At 40.5% G+C, this 20,076-nt stretch overlaps 1 protein-coding gene across 3 annotated transcripts in view; it reads right to left on the reverse strand.

Annotated features, from left to right (window-relative positions):
* Positions 1 to 20,076, reverse strand: part of OLFM2 (olfactomedin 2) — a 218,059-nt gene that overhangs the window by 165,994 nt on the left and 31,989 nt on the right. For 2 of the 3 annotated variants that reach the window (XM_039352552.1, XM_039352551.1), the window contains exon 1: positions 4,925 to 5,178. The exons of the other annotated variant lie outside the window; for it this stretch is intronic. In XM_039352552.1, coding sequence (XP_039208486.1) covers positions 4,925 to 5,059 — 135 coding nt within the window. In that variant the 5' untranslated portion in view covers positions 5,060 to 5,178. Of the gene's footprint in view, positions 1 to 4,924; positions 5,179 to 20,076 lie in introns of those variants that run through there. 3 annotated transcript variants of the gene reach the window in all.

Genomic DNA, 20,076 nt, shown 5'->3' on the forward strand with positions numbered 1-20,076 from the left:
AATAAAAATGGGGTTTCATTTGAATGAAAACATTGCAACCATTCTCCATTGTCATCTTCCAACAAAATGAAATGCTATTCACAGGGGATTTCACCATTGACAGCTAACTGTAACTGTAATATTAAGAAATACCATGCTTTTGCACTTCAGCTAAGTATTGCCCTCAAGATTAAACCCTTGTTTCACCTTGACCTACATGCATTTTCCATTATAGGACCAAGGTATGGTACTGGGGCCAAGAAAACCTTGTTTCAGATCCACCCTTAGCCACAGGAACTGATTGGGTGATTGCTGTAGGTTACGGGTGTCAAACTCGATTGCGTCACATGACATATTGTGATGTATTTTGCCTTTGCAGAGATGGAGTGGGTGTGACTGGAGTGAGTGTGGCTGGAGTGGGCATGGCCCGTGTGTGACGCATTCAGCTCACGGCCACCAGTTTGACACCCCTACTGTAGGTTTAAAAAAAGGGAAATTCCCATCAAAGCTCTGGGAGGAAAGGAGAGGCATAAATCTAACAAACTAAAAACTCAAAAAGATAAACCAAATTATAGCTAATCATTGTTTTTTTGCTATTGATTTTATTATGAAGCCAACTACATATGTTCAATATAGGTGTCTTTCAAACTAAAATATGAGTTTTCCACTTGTTGATTTACAAGAAAACTCAGTGACAGAGCTGTTCAAAAGCAAAGTCATTTGGTATATATGAACATTATGCAACCTAAGGCTGTGTTCATACAAAGTGCTTAACTAGGTCAGGTAAAGTCTTAGCAGAGCCATCCATCCATCATGAAGCTTGATTAGCTGCTGCTGTTGCTTCTTTGCCACAGTGAATTACAAAAATCTAGACCTCTTTATTATTTACGGTTCAGTGTACCTTGTCAAGGGAGAAAGTGGGTTAATTCAGTAAATTCTAAGGTAAGCATGTTGTGTGAATACAGCCAATACATAAAGCAGCTCCTGTTCATGAAAAGAAAGTTTCATTTAAAGGAACTATTCAAAAAATACACAGAAAGCATACAGGACAAAAGGAAATAGTAACAATTCATGCTGAGATGTCTGGCAATCCCAGCACAACTGGTTGGCACCTTTTGGAAGAAGACAACCTTAAAATGATATGAGCTTTCCCCAACAGCAGGAGGCAAACCTTAGAAATGCACTTGGAAAGACAATTGAAATTTCAACTACTAAGACTTTTCAAATAGTATTTCACCATATCTCCCAATGCCAGGGATGGACCCAAACATATCAATTCAACTGTGTGATAGCTTGCATCAGATAAATGTCAAAATATTTGTATCACCACAGCCCCAGTGGGAGAAGACTACAATTAATAAGAGCATATTGTACAGCCAACAATGGACAAAAAATCAAGAACTATAGGTGAAATGTATAGTCTAATTTTAAATTTAGCCAGAATAGCTGACAGCATCTTCCTTTGTGCCTTGGTTTATTTTTTTTCCAAATTCCCACCAATTCAAGAAAAAGGAAAGTTGAATTTGGTTCTTAACAGATTGCATCAACCTCTAAACTGCAGGAAGAAAATTTACATCTGAATGCCTCCTCTCCTGAGTGTTGGGAAATAGTCTAGGCAAGATCACTTCCTAACCCATATGAAGGTATAAGGATTTATTGTACAGTCTTGTGTAAAAGCTGGACAGCATCATGGGATTCTTCTGAGTTTGCAGTGACTATTTGCATAGTCTCCACAGAATAAAAAATCCAACAGGGAAAGTATAACTATGGTGATTTCTTACATGGCATACCCCTCATCCAATTCTAATTTTGTCCACAGAGAGTCCTATTAAGAGGCCACTCAAGGACACGATGACTATTATTACCATGTGTAACATTAAACACACATTTTTAGCTTTTTAATATGTACATGTATGAATACTCTCAGAACACCTAAAATGCAGATAGAAACCTTTTTTTCTGATTAAACATACACTTTCTAGAATATGTTGGTTTTACATCCAGATTAGAGGAGTAGGATATGCAAAGGAAAATGTAAATCTCATGTATGAAAATGCCCTAAGGCACTTGACTGAGATAAGGACAGACCATGTTGTGCCACATCGAAAGGAATAAGCACTTCAAATTGAAAGCTGTGATGTTCATTTTCCTTTCCACTGGGACCTCAGCCTTTACACTGTGATCAAGTGGATAGATTTGCTGCAGCTGACAAAGATGGATTCCTTGGAATGAATAGGTGGCATCCGGCAGAGCTCCAGGATGATCTAGAAGCTTCTTGGCAGAGATCAATTCATTCATTTGTTCCAACTGTATTTTCAGTCACCACTGATAACCTTCACTTTCTCTCCAGGCAATAGGAAGTCCATTTCCACTTTAGGATTTGCCCATTACAGGACATTGACACCTTTGCTTATCTACCAGCCCCATCTGCTTTTGCTTGTAATATTTTTTATTTATGATCAGGAAGCTCCTTCTCCCAGCCCTAAGAAGCATTAGTCCTATCCACTCCTAGACATCAATGTCATAGAAAGAGCAGAGTATTTGACATCCACCTTCTTTCTTAGCTCGTTTCTCCTTCCTCCCTACAATTAACCGGACATGAAAACTGTACACACATTTTACTTGTGGAATTTGTAGAGAATAAGGAGCTAGCAAGCCATATTATCATGTACAAATTTGCATTGCTTGCTGTACTATGAAATAACAGTCATTAGAATAATTCCAACACATGAGTATATAAATCAATGTGCCCTTAAGCTTCACAATGAGATGCCTATAATTAGATCTCATCTCCATTCCATCTCCAAAGATCCTCTCCAATTCCTATGTGGAGAACCATATTCCAATCCTATTGCTTCCTTTCTATTTAATGCTGAGGAAATACCCTTATGGTACCTGTGCATTACAGTCCATCAACCTACCCAGCAATTTCAAAATCAGCAGCTCAGCTACAATCTCACCAAGGATGTGGGGATTTCTTCTCAAGAGTTTATTGGCTGGGGGTTTTCTAACTGCTTCATATTCATGTGGGTTTAGATACAGACAGACAGGTAAATGGAAACAGAAGCAAAATTGGGAGAGGATCAAACCTGATCTGTTTATCTAAAATCTTTATGGGCGTTTCCTACTCTAAACATTTATTGACTTGCTACTACTATTTGAAGCTTATTCTTATTCTACAAACATACACAGAGACACTATTTCAAAGCTTTAGGTATTGTTTAAAACATCAAAGGAATCCTACATAGTGGAAGAATAGGTTTTGTTGCACTTATGTACAACAACATCGAGAAATCAACACATCTCAGGCACAAACACTAATCCACCAATTCCAGTATCTTCTGCAGAGTTCACAACCCATCCATGTTTCAGAACCAGTCCTCCTGTGCTTTCTGCCCCATTATACATACTCAGAGATGAGCATTTCTCCTTTAAGAATTGGAGAAAGTTTTCCACTGGTGGAAAAAAATCTACTCAGACAAGCATGAAGAAAAAAAAAACAATGGGAAGGAAAGAACTGTTAATTCTGTCTCCCAGCGGAAAAGAAATAATAAAGCAATCAATCCAAATGAACTCAATGAGCTGGGGAAATCACAGTGATTGAGTAGGACTGGCACTGAGGTTTTCAGAAAAAGAGAATGGTGTGGAGACCCCAAAGACACCAATCATTGCGCAGGGCAAGACACTTCCCTGGAAGAGCCTAGGAGGAATCCAGGGAAGTGATCCACTGCAGCCAGGACTAGCCACAATCAGGAGAATGCTTGGGGGGGGGGCAGAATCTCTCTTTTCATTTCAGGAGGGATCATATAACACAGTTTTCAGATGAAACATTGATAAAAAGAGGGCTGTAGGAAAAGGAAGACATATACTCCTCCCTCCCCAACCCCTTCAGCCTTTAGAAGAGATGGAAAGAGTGAAAAAATCATAACAACCTTCAAAGAAGCTGAGAATAAGAGCTCCAATTGGGTTGAAGACATCTGGGCAGAGGAGATAGTTCATACAGAAGCAGTTCTGCTGTGAATTAAGAGAGAGTGGCAACAGGGGCACCACACACATCCATTCAGGAGTACTTTAGATAATTTCAAGTGACTTAGTATTATTGCCTAGAGAGCAGAAGGGATCCAAGCCCTTCATCTCTTATTGAGGATTATAGAGCTTCTGGTCCGGCAATCAGGAGATGTCCAAATTGAGGAAGCACACCTTAGTCCCCAATCTGTCACAATCCCCATTCCAAATGTCGAAGGCTAATGTTACCCCGCTCTGCAATTTTTCGAAGTTCCAACTTAAAAAACTCCCCAATCTCGATTCCGCCGCGAGCGGGCAACTATCATATCTCCCTCTCCCCCCCCCCCCCCGTTGGTGTGAAGTCTTGGCCGCGAGGCCGCCTATCCTATATAAAGGGGCTCGACTTAATATCTTGTTTCCTACAACCTTCCCCCACTGAAAAAATCACCAGAAAATGAAGTTGTCTTCCCAACATTTTATACGCGCGCCACATCTAAGCAGAAGCAGATAAATGGCCAAGCAGAAAAAGTCGAGGCTTTCTCTCCTAGGTTAGGATAAGGCGGCTTTGGCGCTAGATCGGAACCAAGCCGCCTCTCTCGTTGCCCAGTAGCCCCAAATACTCATCGCGACGCAACTTAGAAAACAAGTGCCAGCCTCCGGTGGATAAACCCGTCTCGTCGGAATGGCGAAGGGAGCAAGCCGGGGTTCCCAGCGGAAACCGCGTCGGAGGAGGGGAAAAGAGGCAACTTCTCGCCTCGCTCCTTTGGCGCAGCTGAGAGTTAGAAACGAAGGACGGGAAGGGCAGGCTCCCCTTCCCGCCAAAAGTCAGGCTCTCAGCCCCCCAGAGCCACTAAGCGAGGTCCGTCGCCTCGAAGGGACAGCCGTGGGGCAGCCAGGATTCTTTTATTCGGGGGGGCGGGAGAAGAGAAGGAGAACTCACGCTTCTCTCGGAGGTGCCGGCCTGGGAGATGGTGCCATTCAGCCCCACGAGAGAAGGCAGCGTCTGGGACATCCAGTTGGTGACCATGGCCATGGTGCTGAGCACGGCGCCGATCTTCAGCAGCGGCACGGTCATGTCGCCCCCTGCCTCATGCCCCTCGCCCTCCGGCGAAGCCCGCGACGCAGCCCCCCTCCCGGCTCATCTGCCCATCCGGAAGTCTTCCGCTTCCCGGCGGACCCGCCACTCCGCCCAGACTGCTGAGCCGAGAAAGCGGGAGCCTCTCGCGCGCCCGTCCTTATAAAGACCCGTCCTCTGTGACGTCACAATGCCGCCGGCCACTGGCCGAGCCGCCTCAGAGTGGGGAGAGGCGGGAGGAGAAGCCAGACTCAAATGAAATGAAATAGGAGCGAGCAAACAAGACGGGGCAGCTCGGACTGCGGTTTCTCGAGTAAAGGGTGCCATCCTTAATCTACCTCTGAGTAAGGTACCACTAACTGAAGGCCTCCCTCCCTGCCAGTCTCTTCTTCTTCTTCTTCTTCCTCCTCCTCCTCCTCCTCATCATCATCAAGAAACGCAGCAGGAAATCTCATCCAGTCTCTCCTTAAAACTCCTGCACCAAACACTAGTGAGCTTCCCGACCATTCATTTCTACAGCACTAGACAAGAGTTTTCCATTTCCCTGTCTGCAGACCGCCCTCCCTCAGCCTCCCTGCAATTGATTCATCTTTCTTTTTTAAAGGATGGTAGATAATGGCTTACTTAGATCTTCTGGTTAGTGTGTTACCAAAGTCACCTTTCCCATATGGGTGTCAACGTCGCCCCAATGCCAGCTTGCCAAACTTTACCCCATTGAAAATTCCTCTTCGCCCTGCCCTGTTCTCTCCCTCTAGAGATCTTCCTGGCTCATCTACTCTGCAATATCCTCTGGAGTAGGTTGTACAAAACTTTCTTGCTCTAGTAATCCTTGTATTTCAGTGTTATTCAGTCCTGTTGTGCATGGGCTCCATGGCTGTGCAGTGCATAGCTAAAGATACTTACCAGGCAGTAAATCTTCTAGAATTTAATGAGTTTACCTTTCCTAATTATATTTGTAAAATCTCTCACCTCTCAACACTCCAATCTCAATTTAACTTTTGTGTATAGAGAGCAGTGGCCTACTTAATAGCAAATAATGCAGAGTCAAATCCCACTGGACATAACTGGATTTAAATATGAACACATGATATTGCTGCATGGCCACTATCTTAGAAATAACTCCTACTACATTCACTGTGCAGACAGAAGCCCAATTCTAAACTTACTTATAAGCTAAAGCTGAGTTTTACACAGTTAAGCCCAGAACGCACAACAGAACTTGCTGCTGAGTCGTTATCTCCAGTTCTATGAATGCCAAATGACATATTGTCATATTATTATTTGCCCGCCTAATATTTTTTCTGGATATGAAAGGATCATTGCCTAATTGCATTCTGACTCGATTCTACTGGTTTTACTTTCATTTTTACAGTTGAAATCAGGTCACTGTAATCCCCATTCTACATAGCATACAAGACAGAAAAGCTGAGATGGGATACCAAGTGATTGGCTTTGGACTGATCCCTGGAACCCATAGAAATGGAGATTTCAACCTAGAACTCTATCAAGCTACTCTGAATCTGAGCACAAAGGCAGAGAGCAATTTGAATAAAAAAAAAATATTCAAAGGGTTTCAAGCATAGTCCGAGTTAATGTTGCACATAAAAGATAGTACACATATATGCATCTTTCAAAATGTTTCTGAAGGTAAACACGTCATTTGAAAGAGTTTGTGGGGAAAGATGCTGCATTGCCACCCTGCTTAATTTGATATCCATCATGTATATTTTTAATAGTAACTTTTATTAAAGTCCAAAAATGCAAAGTTTAAAAAAAACTAATGCAAATTAACATATGTATGAAAAGAAAAAAAATGAAAAGTACAGCTGAAAAGGAAGGAAAGAAAAGAAGAAATATATAGGAAAAAAAGTTATGCAAAGAAGTTTCCCTCTTCATCAAGACAAGTAAAAACCATTTCAATAAATTATCACGTTCTCTAACATTTCAACCAAAAAGCTCTTCTTTCCATATCTCTTCTCTTTTCTTCAACAAATTGTAAAGCATAGTCTTTCAATCTTAATGAGCAAAGGCCAATTAAGAGTTACCAGAAATAACAACAAATATATTTAACCTTAATCAAATAAATCATTTTCACATTCCTTTCCTTTTCGTTTAACATAGTAACTTATAATTTTATCTAAAAATACAACAAAACATTTCCTCTTCCTATATCTTCTCTTATCTATAAACAAATCTTTAAAATTCTTCAAACTTAGTTAAAAAAAACTCCATTAAGAGCCACCAGAAATAGCAACATATTAAAAAAATCTTTATCTTTAATTCCTTCCAGTAATATCTCACAAGTTAATTTCTTATAATTTTTGTCTTTGTCTCCTCTCAAAACTCCATTACCAACATAACATGTACCAGAAATAATGACATCTACATTTTAACAAAAAAACCCTCTTCTTTCCATATCTTATCTATAAACAAATCTTTAAAGCCTGGCTATTCAGTCCTGATAAAGAAAAAAAAATAATAAAAGCTATTAGAAAGAACATCCTACCTGTCATATTGACAAAAGCTATATGCAAGTCAAGAGGCCTGCATGTTCTGTCAAATCAATTTTCTGACTCATTTTATTTCAGAACTCCTTGCATTTGCCTTGCAGTACTTAAAAGTGAAGAAGCAGCTATAGTTTAGGAAGCCAATGCTACCAATTTCCCTCTATATTGGCCTAATGTAAATTAAGGGCAATTTTTTCTCAGAAACAAAATCCAGGGACATTGGTATCTCTTCAACACTCATAATCTGAATTCTCTCAACAAACTTTATTTTTGCTGGAATACAGAATCCTCTGCATAATTCCACAGCTCTGAGCCAGTCAGCCATGAGGGAAAATTGGTGTCCTACTCAAATGGAAAAAATTCCAGTGCCAGGAGTCTCTTCACTTAACAATGCAACAGTATCCTGTCTTCATATTTGACAACGTAGTTTTCTTAGCCATACTACCTAGGCGCCAATGGTCATATAATGAGGGACATGTAGAGATTTCATTTAAATAGCAGTATCCTATAGCTATTGGCCTGCTTGTTCCTGCAGTTCCTCTCTTAAGTAGCAAAAGCTGCACATACCTGGGGGTAAAATTGAACCTGACAAATTTAATAATAATAATAGTAGTAGTAAAGTTGGAAAGGACCTTGGAGGTCATCTAGCCCAACCCCCTGCTCAGGCAGGAAACCCTACACCATTTCGGACAAACGGCTGTCCAGTCTCTTCTTAAAAACTTCCAGTGTTGGAGTATTTACTGCTTCTGGAGGTAGGCTGATTAATTGTTCTCACTGTCAGGAAGTTTCTCCTTAGTTCTAGGTTGCTTCTCTACTTGATTAGTTGGGTAATTTGCACTTTCTGAAAATATTAGTTTGTGGGGAATTCCAATTCCTGAGACAGTGAGATTAGCAAAAAAAAAAAAAAAAAAGGAACTAAGATACCTGTCTGTCAGCCCTATCGATCTTTTATTTGATTTGATTCAATTTCAGCACCACATAACGCTGGACAGCTCACAACATGAGGAAAGCCAGATAAAACACAATGAAATAAAGAAAAATATAATAAAATTAACGAAGATTAAAATCCAGACAGCCAACACTAACACAGGTGTACCCAATACATCAGACAAGAGCTTTTATTTACCCTACTCCAATGCCTGAGCAAACAGTCTGGTCTGTAACACCTTCTGGAATACTATCAGAAATATATTTGTAAAATAAAACTAAACGAGGCAATCCAGCCAAATGTTTTCAGCCATGTAGATTTTGATTGAGATATGCAGTTGAACATACTTCCAGGTAGAGATACATAGTATGATTCAGTATATCTGGTCCATTACAATGAAACACATGACACCATGCAACATTTTGCTGAACTTGACTTCTTTATTATATCCTTAGATAAAATTGTTTATCCCATGACATAAAGCCTAGGTATGTGTCTATGAAGGAGAGAAATGATTTGGACTTTTTTTCCATGTTGATAGGGTGTTCTAATAATAAAAAGCTTAGAAAATCATATCACTAGACTACAAGCATTAAACAAGAGTTATTCACATTGAATTTGCTTCCCATGTTTCAATTTCATCCTATTTGATTTTACTATAATAGTTCTAGACTTTTCACCTTGGGCACTTTATTTTCAGTACAATCTCTGTGAGCTGAAAATAGAATCAGCCAGTTTCTGAATCTTAAGAGTCGACCTTTATCAACATATGGACTTGGCAAAGTTACTTTTTTCAGGGTATTTATTAAATGTAGGGCCACCCGACTGCAATCTGTGGCCATTCCCATAGCAATTCTTATAACCAAGGCCAAGAGGAGGATCCAACATCAAAACATGACTTGCAAATGGTTAGAATTATTTCATTCTCCTTTTTCTACAACTTGCCATAGTGTATGTGTGCGTTGCAGGCATGTGTGTGTATTAAGGAAAACAAACACAAATTGACTGAAACACAGGCCAGATAAAATTGCTATCAGTGTGCCAATTGTCCAGGGGCTTATTTATACTCATTTTCCCAGGAGTACATAGTTGGGTAAACATTAAGCTCAGTGATATTGCTGTCAAGACTCCAGAATTCCACTTAGCAGAATGAATAGGAAATACTGGCTCAACTCATTTTGAAGGAAAGTCACCACACCATCTAAAGTTGAGAAATTCCAGATAGTTCTTCCACCCAGGCTCAAACTTGACTTTATCTAAGTTTCACTCTCTCATATCTTCACATCCTATCCTAGGACAATGTTACCTCTTATTAACCTGTTAGTTTTGAGATGCTAGATTCAACCCTCATTCCTTTGTATGTGACAGAAGGACAAATCCAAACAAATAAAGGGCATGACTAAAAGGTTACATTATCAAACTTCATGCAACTGCTATTTAGCTATGGTTGAATTCACACAGAAAGCTAACTCTTCAGATTAATGCTGTGCTAAGGTGGGCATTCCATATGATTCTATCACTTTGTGGTTAGCTCAGTGAAAGAAACCAGTCTGTATTGATCAATTTTAACTATTTTTTTTATATCAATTAATTAGTCTTTTGTCTTTTTGCTTTGCTGTTGTGAATTGCTTTGGAGTGCAATCTAGTTCAAAAGATAGGAGATAATGCTTCAATCTGCTTCAGTTAATTTTGGGACATAGCACCGATTGCAAAGAACTACCACTATTGTACATATTTACTTTTCCTCTGTCTGAATTAAACAAAAAAAAAAAAAAATGGCTCCAAAGGCTTGAACTGACCTCAACATTTCATGATATATTTTGAAGTATGATCAGGAGTTTTGTTCCAGAGGGCATTTTAAGGTAAGAGTAGGAAAGACTGCAGATAGCTTTCCATTGCCAAGAAATGCACAAAGTGAGATAGCCATAGGTATAGGGTCACTTTCTGAGAATAGTAATTAATTACTACATAATTGTAAAACATTATTATTTTTCCCATGCTTGGTTTTGTTTTGTTAAGAGAAGAGACTATTCTAAGGAAATTCTTGGGAATAGGTGAAACTTATTGGTTGAAAATATATGCAATGTTTCAAAAATAATTCATGATTTCAGTTCATGCACTGTGTACAAGAAAACAATAAACTTTTTAAAAAAAAAAACAAAAAAAAACAAAAACAATAATAGTATTTTTGTGAAAGCCAGTTAAGACACTATGCTAGAAACCAGGAGACCATGAGTTCTAATCCAGTCTTATGAATGAAGCCATCTGGGTGACTTTGGACCAATCCCTCTCTCTCAGACCTAGGAATGAGGCACAGGCAAAACACTTCCAAAATCTTGACCAGGAAACTGAAGGAACCTGTCCAGGCTGTTATCAGGAGTCAGGACTAACATGAAAATACACATATACAAAAAAAAAAAAAAAAAGCAGTAATGGAATACATTAGCTAAAACATTTGCAAAGTCCCCCCTTTTTTTATTAAAAAACTAGCCAGAGTTTTGTTGTGTGTGTTTAAAGCCAGACTTATAAATAAACCATTTGCCATTTTCTTTATCATAAACTAGATTTTTCTTCAGGGAGCTAACGCAGGAAAATTTAACCATAAACACTTGTAGGTTATGTTTACACTTGGAACTACAAGGATTGACATGGATGGTTAAGCAGATTAAGGGGGAAACTTTACAGACAATATTAAGTTTTGCTGATTGCATGGTAGTCTGGATGAACTTACACAACATTCTATCTTTAGGCAGCCCAAAACTCTTCCGCTCTCAATTCTGCATTAAGTAAGCAACAGAGCTAACCCAGCATTGTGAATGAGGAACCTTAAAAAAAAAAAAAAAAGAGGAAGTTGGGAAGAGACCATGCTTCCACTTCAAGACCTACAGTGACATCTAGTGGCTTCAACGCAAGATTTCACAGGTAAACATGAATCTCTTTCTCTAATTCAGGGGTTGGAAACCTTGGCTCTTTTTATGACTTGTGGACCAACTCCCAGAATTCCTGAGCCAGCCATGCCAAGGTTCCCCACCCCTGCTCTAATTGCTCAAAATATTGGCAATCTTTTTACAAAGCTAGAAGCCTCCCACTTTTTCAGACTGAAGTTTGTTTCTGAGAACTGAGGCTCCTACATTTTTCATAGTTGCACAGGAAAAGGAAACTCAGGTCTCCTTTGAAGTACAACACAACCACACCAGGTACAATTGCCCCCAAGACAGTGGTCAAAATTCCTTATTACACTTAAATATGCTCATCCTTTTTAGTTGGCAATATTGATAATCTTATTGGGAATAACCACAATCTCAGTGCAGAAATAAGTTTTTAAAGGATTCTCCATTTTTCCAGAAAAAGAAAAGAAATAGACTAAACACAAAACCACACACATTCTCTAACATGGAGACACCAGGAAATGGGAAGCCTGGGAGAGAAATAAACAGAGAGAGAAATTAGAACCAGGAGGAAGCTGACATTTGCTTGAAATCATTTCTTAGCTACTTTTCACCTGGACTTCTCAGAGCAGCTTAAAAAATATAAAATAATGAAATTACATCAGATTCAAGCATGAAATAACTACAAAGCAAATGATTACTCTTTGCTACAATTCCATCTTCTCATCCTTACAATCTGTTGATACTGCATCTTGGAAGAATGTCACCAGGAAATAAGTGGCTCTTCTGTTGATTAGATCTAGCCAAGGGGCAAGACCTGAACACCATCGGCATTGACAAAATCACCATCAGTCAATTGCAAAAGGCAGCTTTACTCAGGACAGCTTAACATCTTGCGATATCCCAGTCCTTTGAAAGGACCTAATAGGTCAGCGGTTCTCAACCTGTGGGTCGCGACCCCATTTGGGGGTTGAACAACCATTTCACAGGGGTTGCCAAATAACGCAGTCCGCCATTTTTTCCCCCTTTTCCTTAGCTGTGCTACTCCCTTTTATTCTATTGGCTTTTGAAAGCCAATAGAATAGACTCTCTTGAATAGAGTCTAATTCTATTGGCTTTCAAAAGCCAATAGGAATTGTCCAGGCTGTCTCTGCCCTGATGAGCTCGCCAAAAGCCCCAATCTGCAAATGGTGCTGCAAGTTGTCTGCAGCAAAGGCGAGCTATCTGGAAGTTTCCACCCCTCCCTGCTGAGCAACTACTAAAAATGTAAGTAAAAGAGGGCCAGGGGTGGGAGGTGGGAAGCCGGCAGGCGCAGGGAGGGTTGCTAGCGTGCGTGGGACCCGACAGGTGCCTTACCTCCCTTGGGCTGGGCCAGCTGGTGGCCCAGCCGGTGGTCACCCTGCGCTGTCGCTGCCTCTTGCCAGCTACGCCTCGGCCGGTGCAGGGGGCGGCACCATGCATGCACGGCGCTCCCTGCCAGGGAAAGTCCTCAACTTACGACCGGTTGGGTAGTCCTCGACTTACGACTGGTTGGGTAGTCCTTGACTTATGACCGATTAGGTAGTCCTCAACTTACGACCGGTTGGGGGTCGCGGCATTAAAAAGGTTGAGAACCACTGTAATAGGTAGACAAAACTGCCAAATGCAGTCTAAACATTTGGTTGACTATGCAGCAAGCTGTAATAATTTATTAAATTTACAATATATACTGCTTGACTCCTAGTGGCCCTAGGCTAGGAAGTGGCCCAAGTGTCATACTGAAATGCTCAAAAGATATTAAAATGATACTAAAAAGATACGGCAGTAAAACTAGCTATAAATGACAAGTTAGAATGCACATGTATTCTCTCTAGAGGTGCTTGAGAGTGTATAAAATCAAAATAGAATAGCAATTCAATAAATTCAGTAAAACCGAGAAGGATATTATCATCAACAATATGAAAGGCCACCAAGAGATCTATCAGGACAAGAAGGATGGTGTCCTCATCATCCCATATCTCATGCACAAGTCATTAGTGAAAACAATCAATGCAGATTCGGTTCCAGCTCATAACCTGGTTTGAATCCTGATTGCCAAGTATCCAAATAATTTGTTTCTTTCAGAGCCTTCTAGCTGTTGCCCACCACTATTTCCACATTCTTCCCCCAAATGAAGGTTAGATATAAGATGACACTTCTCCAGTACTGTTGGATCTTATGGAAGGTCACTTGAGAACAGGGCAGGCCAGCACTTCGCGAGGCAGCTGGAACCTCCTTAACTATCAATAAGTGAGTTAAACTACTGCCTGCATCCAACTACTTGTTCCCTCCTTTCTTTAACTAGCCAGAAGAGTCAGGGATCAAGCTGGTAAAAGGTAGAGCTCTTAGGTTTAAGTTTAAGTAGTTCAGATAAAGTAGAAATAGTCTTATTGTACATAATATTAATGTTTTAATTTTGAGAGAGGAACTGCTCGGGCATTTCCCCTGGACCGCATCAAGAGGGAGAAGAAGAAGGTGAGAAGTAAGTAGGAAGGCTGAGGTGAAGGAGGAGAGGGGGTGAGTGAAGAAAAAGAGGGAAAGAAGTAAGTTGGTTTGAGGTAGGATGCGGTTTGGGGGGAAGTGGGCGGGCAAGACCGAATGTGGTGTATATCAATTTGTTTTATTTTTTATCTGAAGTATTTGTAAGATTGTTATGTATTGTAAAGTTGAAAATAAAATTTTTTACAAAAAAAAAATAATACTTACGAAACTGGGTCTCTTGGAAGATTTGGTATATTAACCAGGAATTTTTCCTGCTCCGTCCCTGTAAACCTAGCAGCAGGGTACATTTTTCTCTTCTTTAAATGGTTTAGAAGTAGCAAGGGTTTGAATCTGGTAGTGTTACAACACACTTATCAATTTTTCCTCTTTTTGCTGGAACCTCTAGATCTCAGACAGGCAGGAGGCTTGTAGACTTCCAGAGGAACACCCCCTCCAAGGAAGAATCTCTCTACTTATTGAAGGGAGAAATCTAATCTTAAGTAATCCCTTTAAAGGAGCTCAGTTTTATTCATTATGAAGCATAGTTTAGGTCCACATTATCACAGTCTGGAGCTGTGCAACATTTACTAAGATTATTTGCAGTCAATAAATTCTCAGTCAATGCTCTCTCTCGAATCCCCAGTCGCAGCCCCACTATCGGTCCTTGAGTTGTTCAGAACTTGGCTGCAGAAGTGGCGGGTGGGGGTGCACATGCATTCCCACTTACATGAGCAGCAGGCAAGCACATGCTCTTGTGTTCTATTTGCGTGAACAGCAGGTGCATGTGCCTGCCCCTTGTGGAAATGGAGCTGCATGCGCTTGTCTGCTGCTCTCACAGAACCATCTCCTCCCCAGCCAGGCCACAAAACTGGAAAGATTGGAGAACTCTGGTCTAGTTATAATTCAGTTGATAAAGGAATAGAATTGGTTTGTAAATCTTAGGAATAAATATTTGGTGTGTAGAGGAAGGAGTTTTGGGTGAAAAGGATATTTGTGTGGCATGAGCTCTTGAAACATGTGCAATTCTCAGGGCCAAAAATGTCACTCAGCAATGAACTGTAGAAAGGAATGTCCAGAACTGAGATAATAAAAATTTTATATTAGAGCTGCAAAAAAGCCACATGTCCTTTAGATGGCAGTGAAGACAGTAAATATTCTAACTCCTTGCTGCCATCTAGTAATCAGAAATACTTTTGCAGCCCAGATACAGAAACTCTACTTCATATAGTAAATGTAAAAATATATACTGATAGCTTCAACTGCATTGTGGCAATCTTAGTATGAGTTGATATTTATTGAGTTAAAGTTGGTTTTACAGTAAGAATTTCCCTTGTACATTTTCAAAGTTTTATATCAATAATTATGGGAGTATTTTAGTCAAGGTCAGAATGTACCAGCAAAATGGTTTTTGTACAGCTCGCAACAATAATCAAGCAAGTTTACATTGACAACGTTTAAATGCAGGTCTTTTCTTCTCTCTGTGATTTGCTTTCATTACCTCTGAAATGTTCTTTTGAATCCTTTCCATTTTGTCTCTTTAATCCAGCAACAGAAAGCTAAGGCTAAAGAAAGTTAATGGTGGGTTTCTTTTCCTCTGATAAAAGATGCTTATAACAAGTATTGGATTTTAGAAAGTGGGGTACTAAGGATGATTAGAAATGGAGTGGGACTCCATCCTCCACAAGTTATCTTTCTGTCCTTATTCTCTTCAACAGCAAGGCTGGCAGTAGTGATGGGATCTTCTATTTAATGATTTATGTCCAGAACTTTCAGCATTATTTAAACTATCTGAGGAATCTGAACTGATTTCATACAGTACAATGTTTCCCTCCCCCCTTTTTTGAACTAGTTTATTTCCTTCATTACTTCATTCAATTGATATGGCTGCCCAATCATTTGCAACTCTGAGTAGCTCACATTCATTTAAATAAAGAAAAGCAAATGTATTGCATCATAACAATTTAACTCAATATACACAAGATGGCATCACCCACCATTCTGGAACAATGATTAGTGGAAGAACCTAGCCATCAGTGTCCTATAAAAAAACAGAAGGGTTGGGGCATCCAAATCTCAGGGGTCTAGTGCTATTATAGACAGTATGCTTCCTGAATCCCATTAAGATGATGGTATTTAATTGAAAGGACCCAGACCATGCTCAACCTTTCTGATCACATTGGGTAAGCAGAAATAGTTGGCTGACCCATTAAATAAACAAAAGATGAAATCAAACAAAATACAGATAATCAAAACCCAACATTTGATTACACAAACTTGTGATGGATCCTTCACAAGTGAGTTCCATTGCACAGAATCGCACATTCATTTAGGGTGCTTAAACAACTGGGGATAGCAGGGGTGGGGGTCATTAAGCAAGGGGATTGCATTGTTGCCTCACTTAACAACTTCCATGGCTTTCAACCATAATGCACAGGTTCCATTAGTCATAAATCAATATAATTCAGAGCAGGAGATAGAGCCATGTATGAAGGCCTGGTCAACCTTGGAGAAGTAAAGTCTGAGACATTTAGTCTTTCATCCTATGGATTCAACCAGTTCTACTCACACATATACACGTATCTTAATGGAATAAGGATTTAAAGCCAGGACACTACTGATTAAATGACTGATTTATCTAATTCAGATTTAAGTTATCAGCAAATGGCGGCATTTCACATAAATCCCCCAATGAACTTGATTGCAGCAAAATCCTGGTTATTTTTGGCTTCAGCCAGTAATTGTAAAGGATGTTTAATTCCATTGATTTTAAAGAGAAATGGGTATATCCCAATGTAGTCATTAGGGCTTCCTTCCAAGTAAATATGCATCAAAAGCTGTGGCAGGTTTTTTTTAAAGTGCTTATTTAATTTGATCACACTCAGTAATGTACAAAAATCAAAGCATTTAACGGGATGACTGTCGGTGTGTGTTATTGCAGGGAGCTGAAAATTGCCGTTATTAAGTAACAAAGGGTATCTCAATTGTTTAAGTCTTTGGTGCTAGCATCAGATACTGCAAATGGTAGCAGCAGATCTGGAATAGTAGCAAAAGAGAATGCAAGAGGTCAGAATGTTGCAATTTCATTCTTACATACTCAAGCTCATAAACCACACTTGAATGAATGGAATTCTTTAGGTATGGATAAATCACCATAAGTTTGTTCTTGAAGTACAATCTTCTGCATTAATTTTCTCCAAGTAAGTGTCTTCCAAATGTACTGGGGCTATAACTCCTGAATCTCCAGCTGAGAATGTTTTCTCAAATTACAGTCCTGCTTTGTACTCAGATTTCTCTTTTCTGACTGTTTTCTTGGCTGCAGTTCTTCTTCCTTCTTCTTCAAGGTTACTCTCAGAGCCCATTACACTGACAGACTAACCACTTATTTCCTCTCCTACTATTTTACTTATCTTGTTCGATGAAGAATTCTATAGAGTTAAAAAAAAAAGCACACACTTTTATGGCCTATGATTCAACCTAATGATGGCCTCTACCTAATTTGGATTTGGAAAACATTCTGCTTTCATGATCTAACACTGAAGAGGTTTCAGCAAGGTACTATGTAGCCAATAGATCACATTGCAGGATATATGTGTGTGGGGGGGGAGGAGTGATAGGCATAAATATAAAGGACCCCAAAATACTGGGCTACTTTTCCAGGAGCCCTACTGAAAGAACAGAAAATTAATGCAACAATAAGCCCTTGAAAGAAATATCTGAGCAGGTAATTGCAAAAATTAAAAGCGGTCCCAGTACAGCAATTCTGAACCTGTGAGAGAGCTGGGTTCTCTAGACCAGGCATGTCAAACTCGTGACATCACGTGACATCGCGCAACCTATCAGGCCGGTTTTGCTATTGCTGGCAATGGGGTGGGCGCAGCTTCCATGTGACGCATCCAGCCCACCGGCTGGCAGTTTGACACCCCTGCTCTAGACTCTTAGTCACTATTAGCACAATACTAAAAAGGGGAAACTGAATTATAGTAAAAGCAAGCAACAGCTCTTTCAACTATCCTGCACTGCCATCTTGTGGACACCATTTGATTTTTCCCCCCCTTTTCAGATCATCAGTCATTTGAAATAAAAATCCAAATGGCAGCCTTTCTTCGCTAATTAGCAATGAAGGCACAGTTTACCAGCCCAAGATTAGCATAATTGCCAAATCCACTTTAGGAAAGCAATAGATGCCAAAGTGTTGCTGGGCATGTTGCACACTTCATATATACAATAACCATAAAATAAAAATCATTACTTTGCTGCTCTCTTTTGAGAGAAATTCCAGAAGAGTCATATTAGACACTTTAAATGAAACAGAGTGTTGTAACAAACTAATTATGGCTTTGCAAAGTAGAGCTTGCTAGCAGGCAGAGCACATGCCCTCTGGCTTATCAACCATATAGATGTGCTTTGCATGAACTATTTTGGATGCAGCTGATTATATACTAAGTCTATGCTTTAATTTAGCAGATCAAGGCTGACTCTAGGACAGATTAGGGCAGGGATGTCAAACTCGCAATGTCATGTGACGTGTCATGACGTATCGCAACTTTTTTGCCATTGCTGGCAATGGGATGGGCGCGGGTTCGCTATAATGCATCCGACCCGCCGGCCAGCAGTTTGACACCCCTGGATTAAGGTAATTCAAGATTGACGTTTGCCTATCCAGTGCAAGAGAGCCTTTCCCTACACATCTGCACCCTTCAGGATGAAAACATGTGGACTGTTGTTTGGGTGGGGAAAAGATTCTCTATCTTTTTTTTTTATGAGTCCTTTGGTCGAGGAATGGTCTCATGATGCAATAGTTTCTGAAGACTTCATCTATATTCCTTTATGTGCTTATTAAAAAAACAACCCTTGCTGATTACATAATTTACTCTCCATTGAGCTAATACAAGATCATTGTAGTGTGAGTAGAAGAATGCTGGGTGAGTGGGGATGTATCTGTGTACAGGTAGTCCTCGACTTACAACAGTTCATTTAGTGACCATTCAAAGTTACAATGCCAATGAAAAAAGTGACTTATGACCGTTTTTCACACTTATGACCATTGCAGCATCTCCATCGTCATGTGATTTACATTTAAATACTTGACAATCAACTCACATTTACGACAGTTGCAGTGTCCTGGAGTCATTTGATCCCCTTTTGCGACCTTCTGACAAGCAAGTCAATGGGGAAGCCAGGTTCACTTAACAACCATGTTGCTAATTTAAGAACCGCAGTGATTCACTTAACAAATGTGTTGAGAAAAGTCATAAAATGGGACAAACCTCATTTAACAAATTTTTCACTTAGCAACATACATGTGGGGTTCAATTATGGTTGTAAGTTGAGGACTACCTGCATGTGCTCTGGATAAGCATTGGTAGGACACTAGGAGCACTGGGATGAGTCTTCCCAAACAGGCATTGTGATACATGATAGTTTGCTTGGAGCTTCAGCTCATTGGCTTAAACAGATTTACCATGGAATGTTAAATATGAGCCTAAGCTCCTAAAAGATACATGGATGTTAAGATGATGAAAAAAGAAATGATACTCCCAACTTCATGATGATCCAGGATGGCCACACCAATTGGAATACAATCCTCTGGTATCCTATATTAACTTATAGGACAGTGATGGCAAACTTTTTAGAGACTGAGTGCCCAAAAACTGGCCCTGGCCCTGCCCTGTCCACCCCCACTCCGCCCCTGCCCCCGCCCCCACCCTGCCCACCCAGCCACCCACCATCTCCATGGCCCGCTGCAGATCGCCCAGGCAGCCCAGCAGCTCCATGGCACGCCCTTCGTCCGTATCCCACAGCATCATCTGTATGTGATGGGGCACGAGGGCGGAGTCTTGTCCCCACTGCCTGGCCGCCATATCCTTGGCTGCGCTGCTTGTGCAGGCTGCACTTGGGGGTGAATCTCCTCTGGGGGGGCTACTGGTGATGAGGGGCCATGGGGGGAGGCAGGGCTGGGGCAACAGCGCGGGTGCCCATAGAGAGGGCTCTGAGTGCCGCCTTTGGCACGCGTGCCATAGGTTCGCCACCACTGGTATAGGAGAAGCCCTATAAGTTAGGACCCCAGTCTGTAGAGAGTTGCACCATCTTCCAGCTCTATAGAGTTCTGATGTTAGAAAGGGCATGGGAGCACATAAAAACAAGGGGTTTGGTAAAAATAAAAGATTTCTTGAGAGCAGAACTCAGCTGCAAAGA

The sequence above is a fragment of the Crotalus tigris genome, unplaced genomic scaffold (genome assembly GCF_016545835.1).
Source record: "Crotalus tigris isolate CLP2741 ecotype Arizona unplaced genomic scaffold, ASM1654583v1 scf7180000018445.1570621, whole genome shotgun sequence".
NCBI classification, from domain to species: domain Eukaryota; kingdom Metazoa; phylum Chordata; class Lepidosauria; order Squamata; family Viperidae; genus Crotalus; species Crotalus tigris.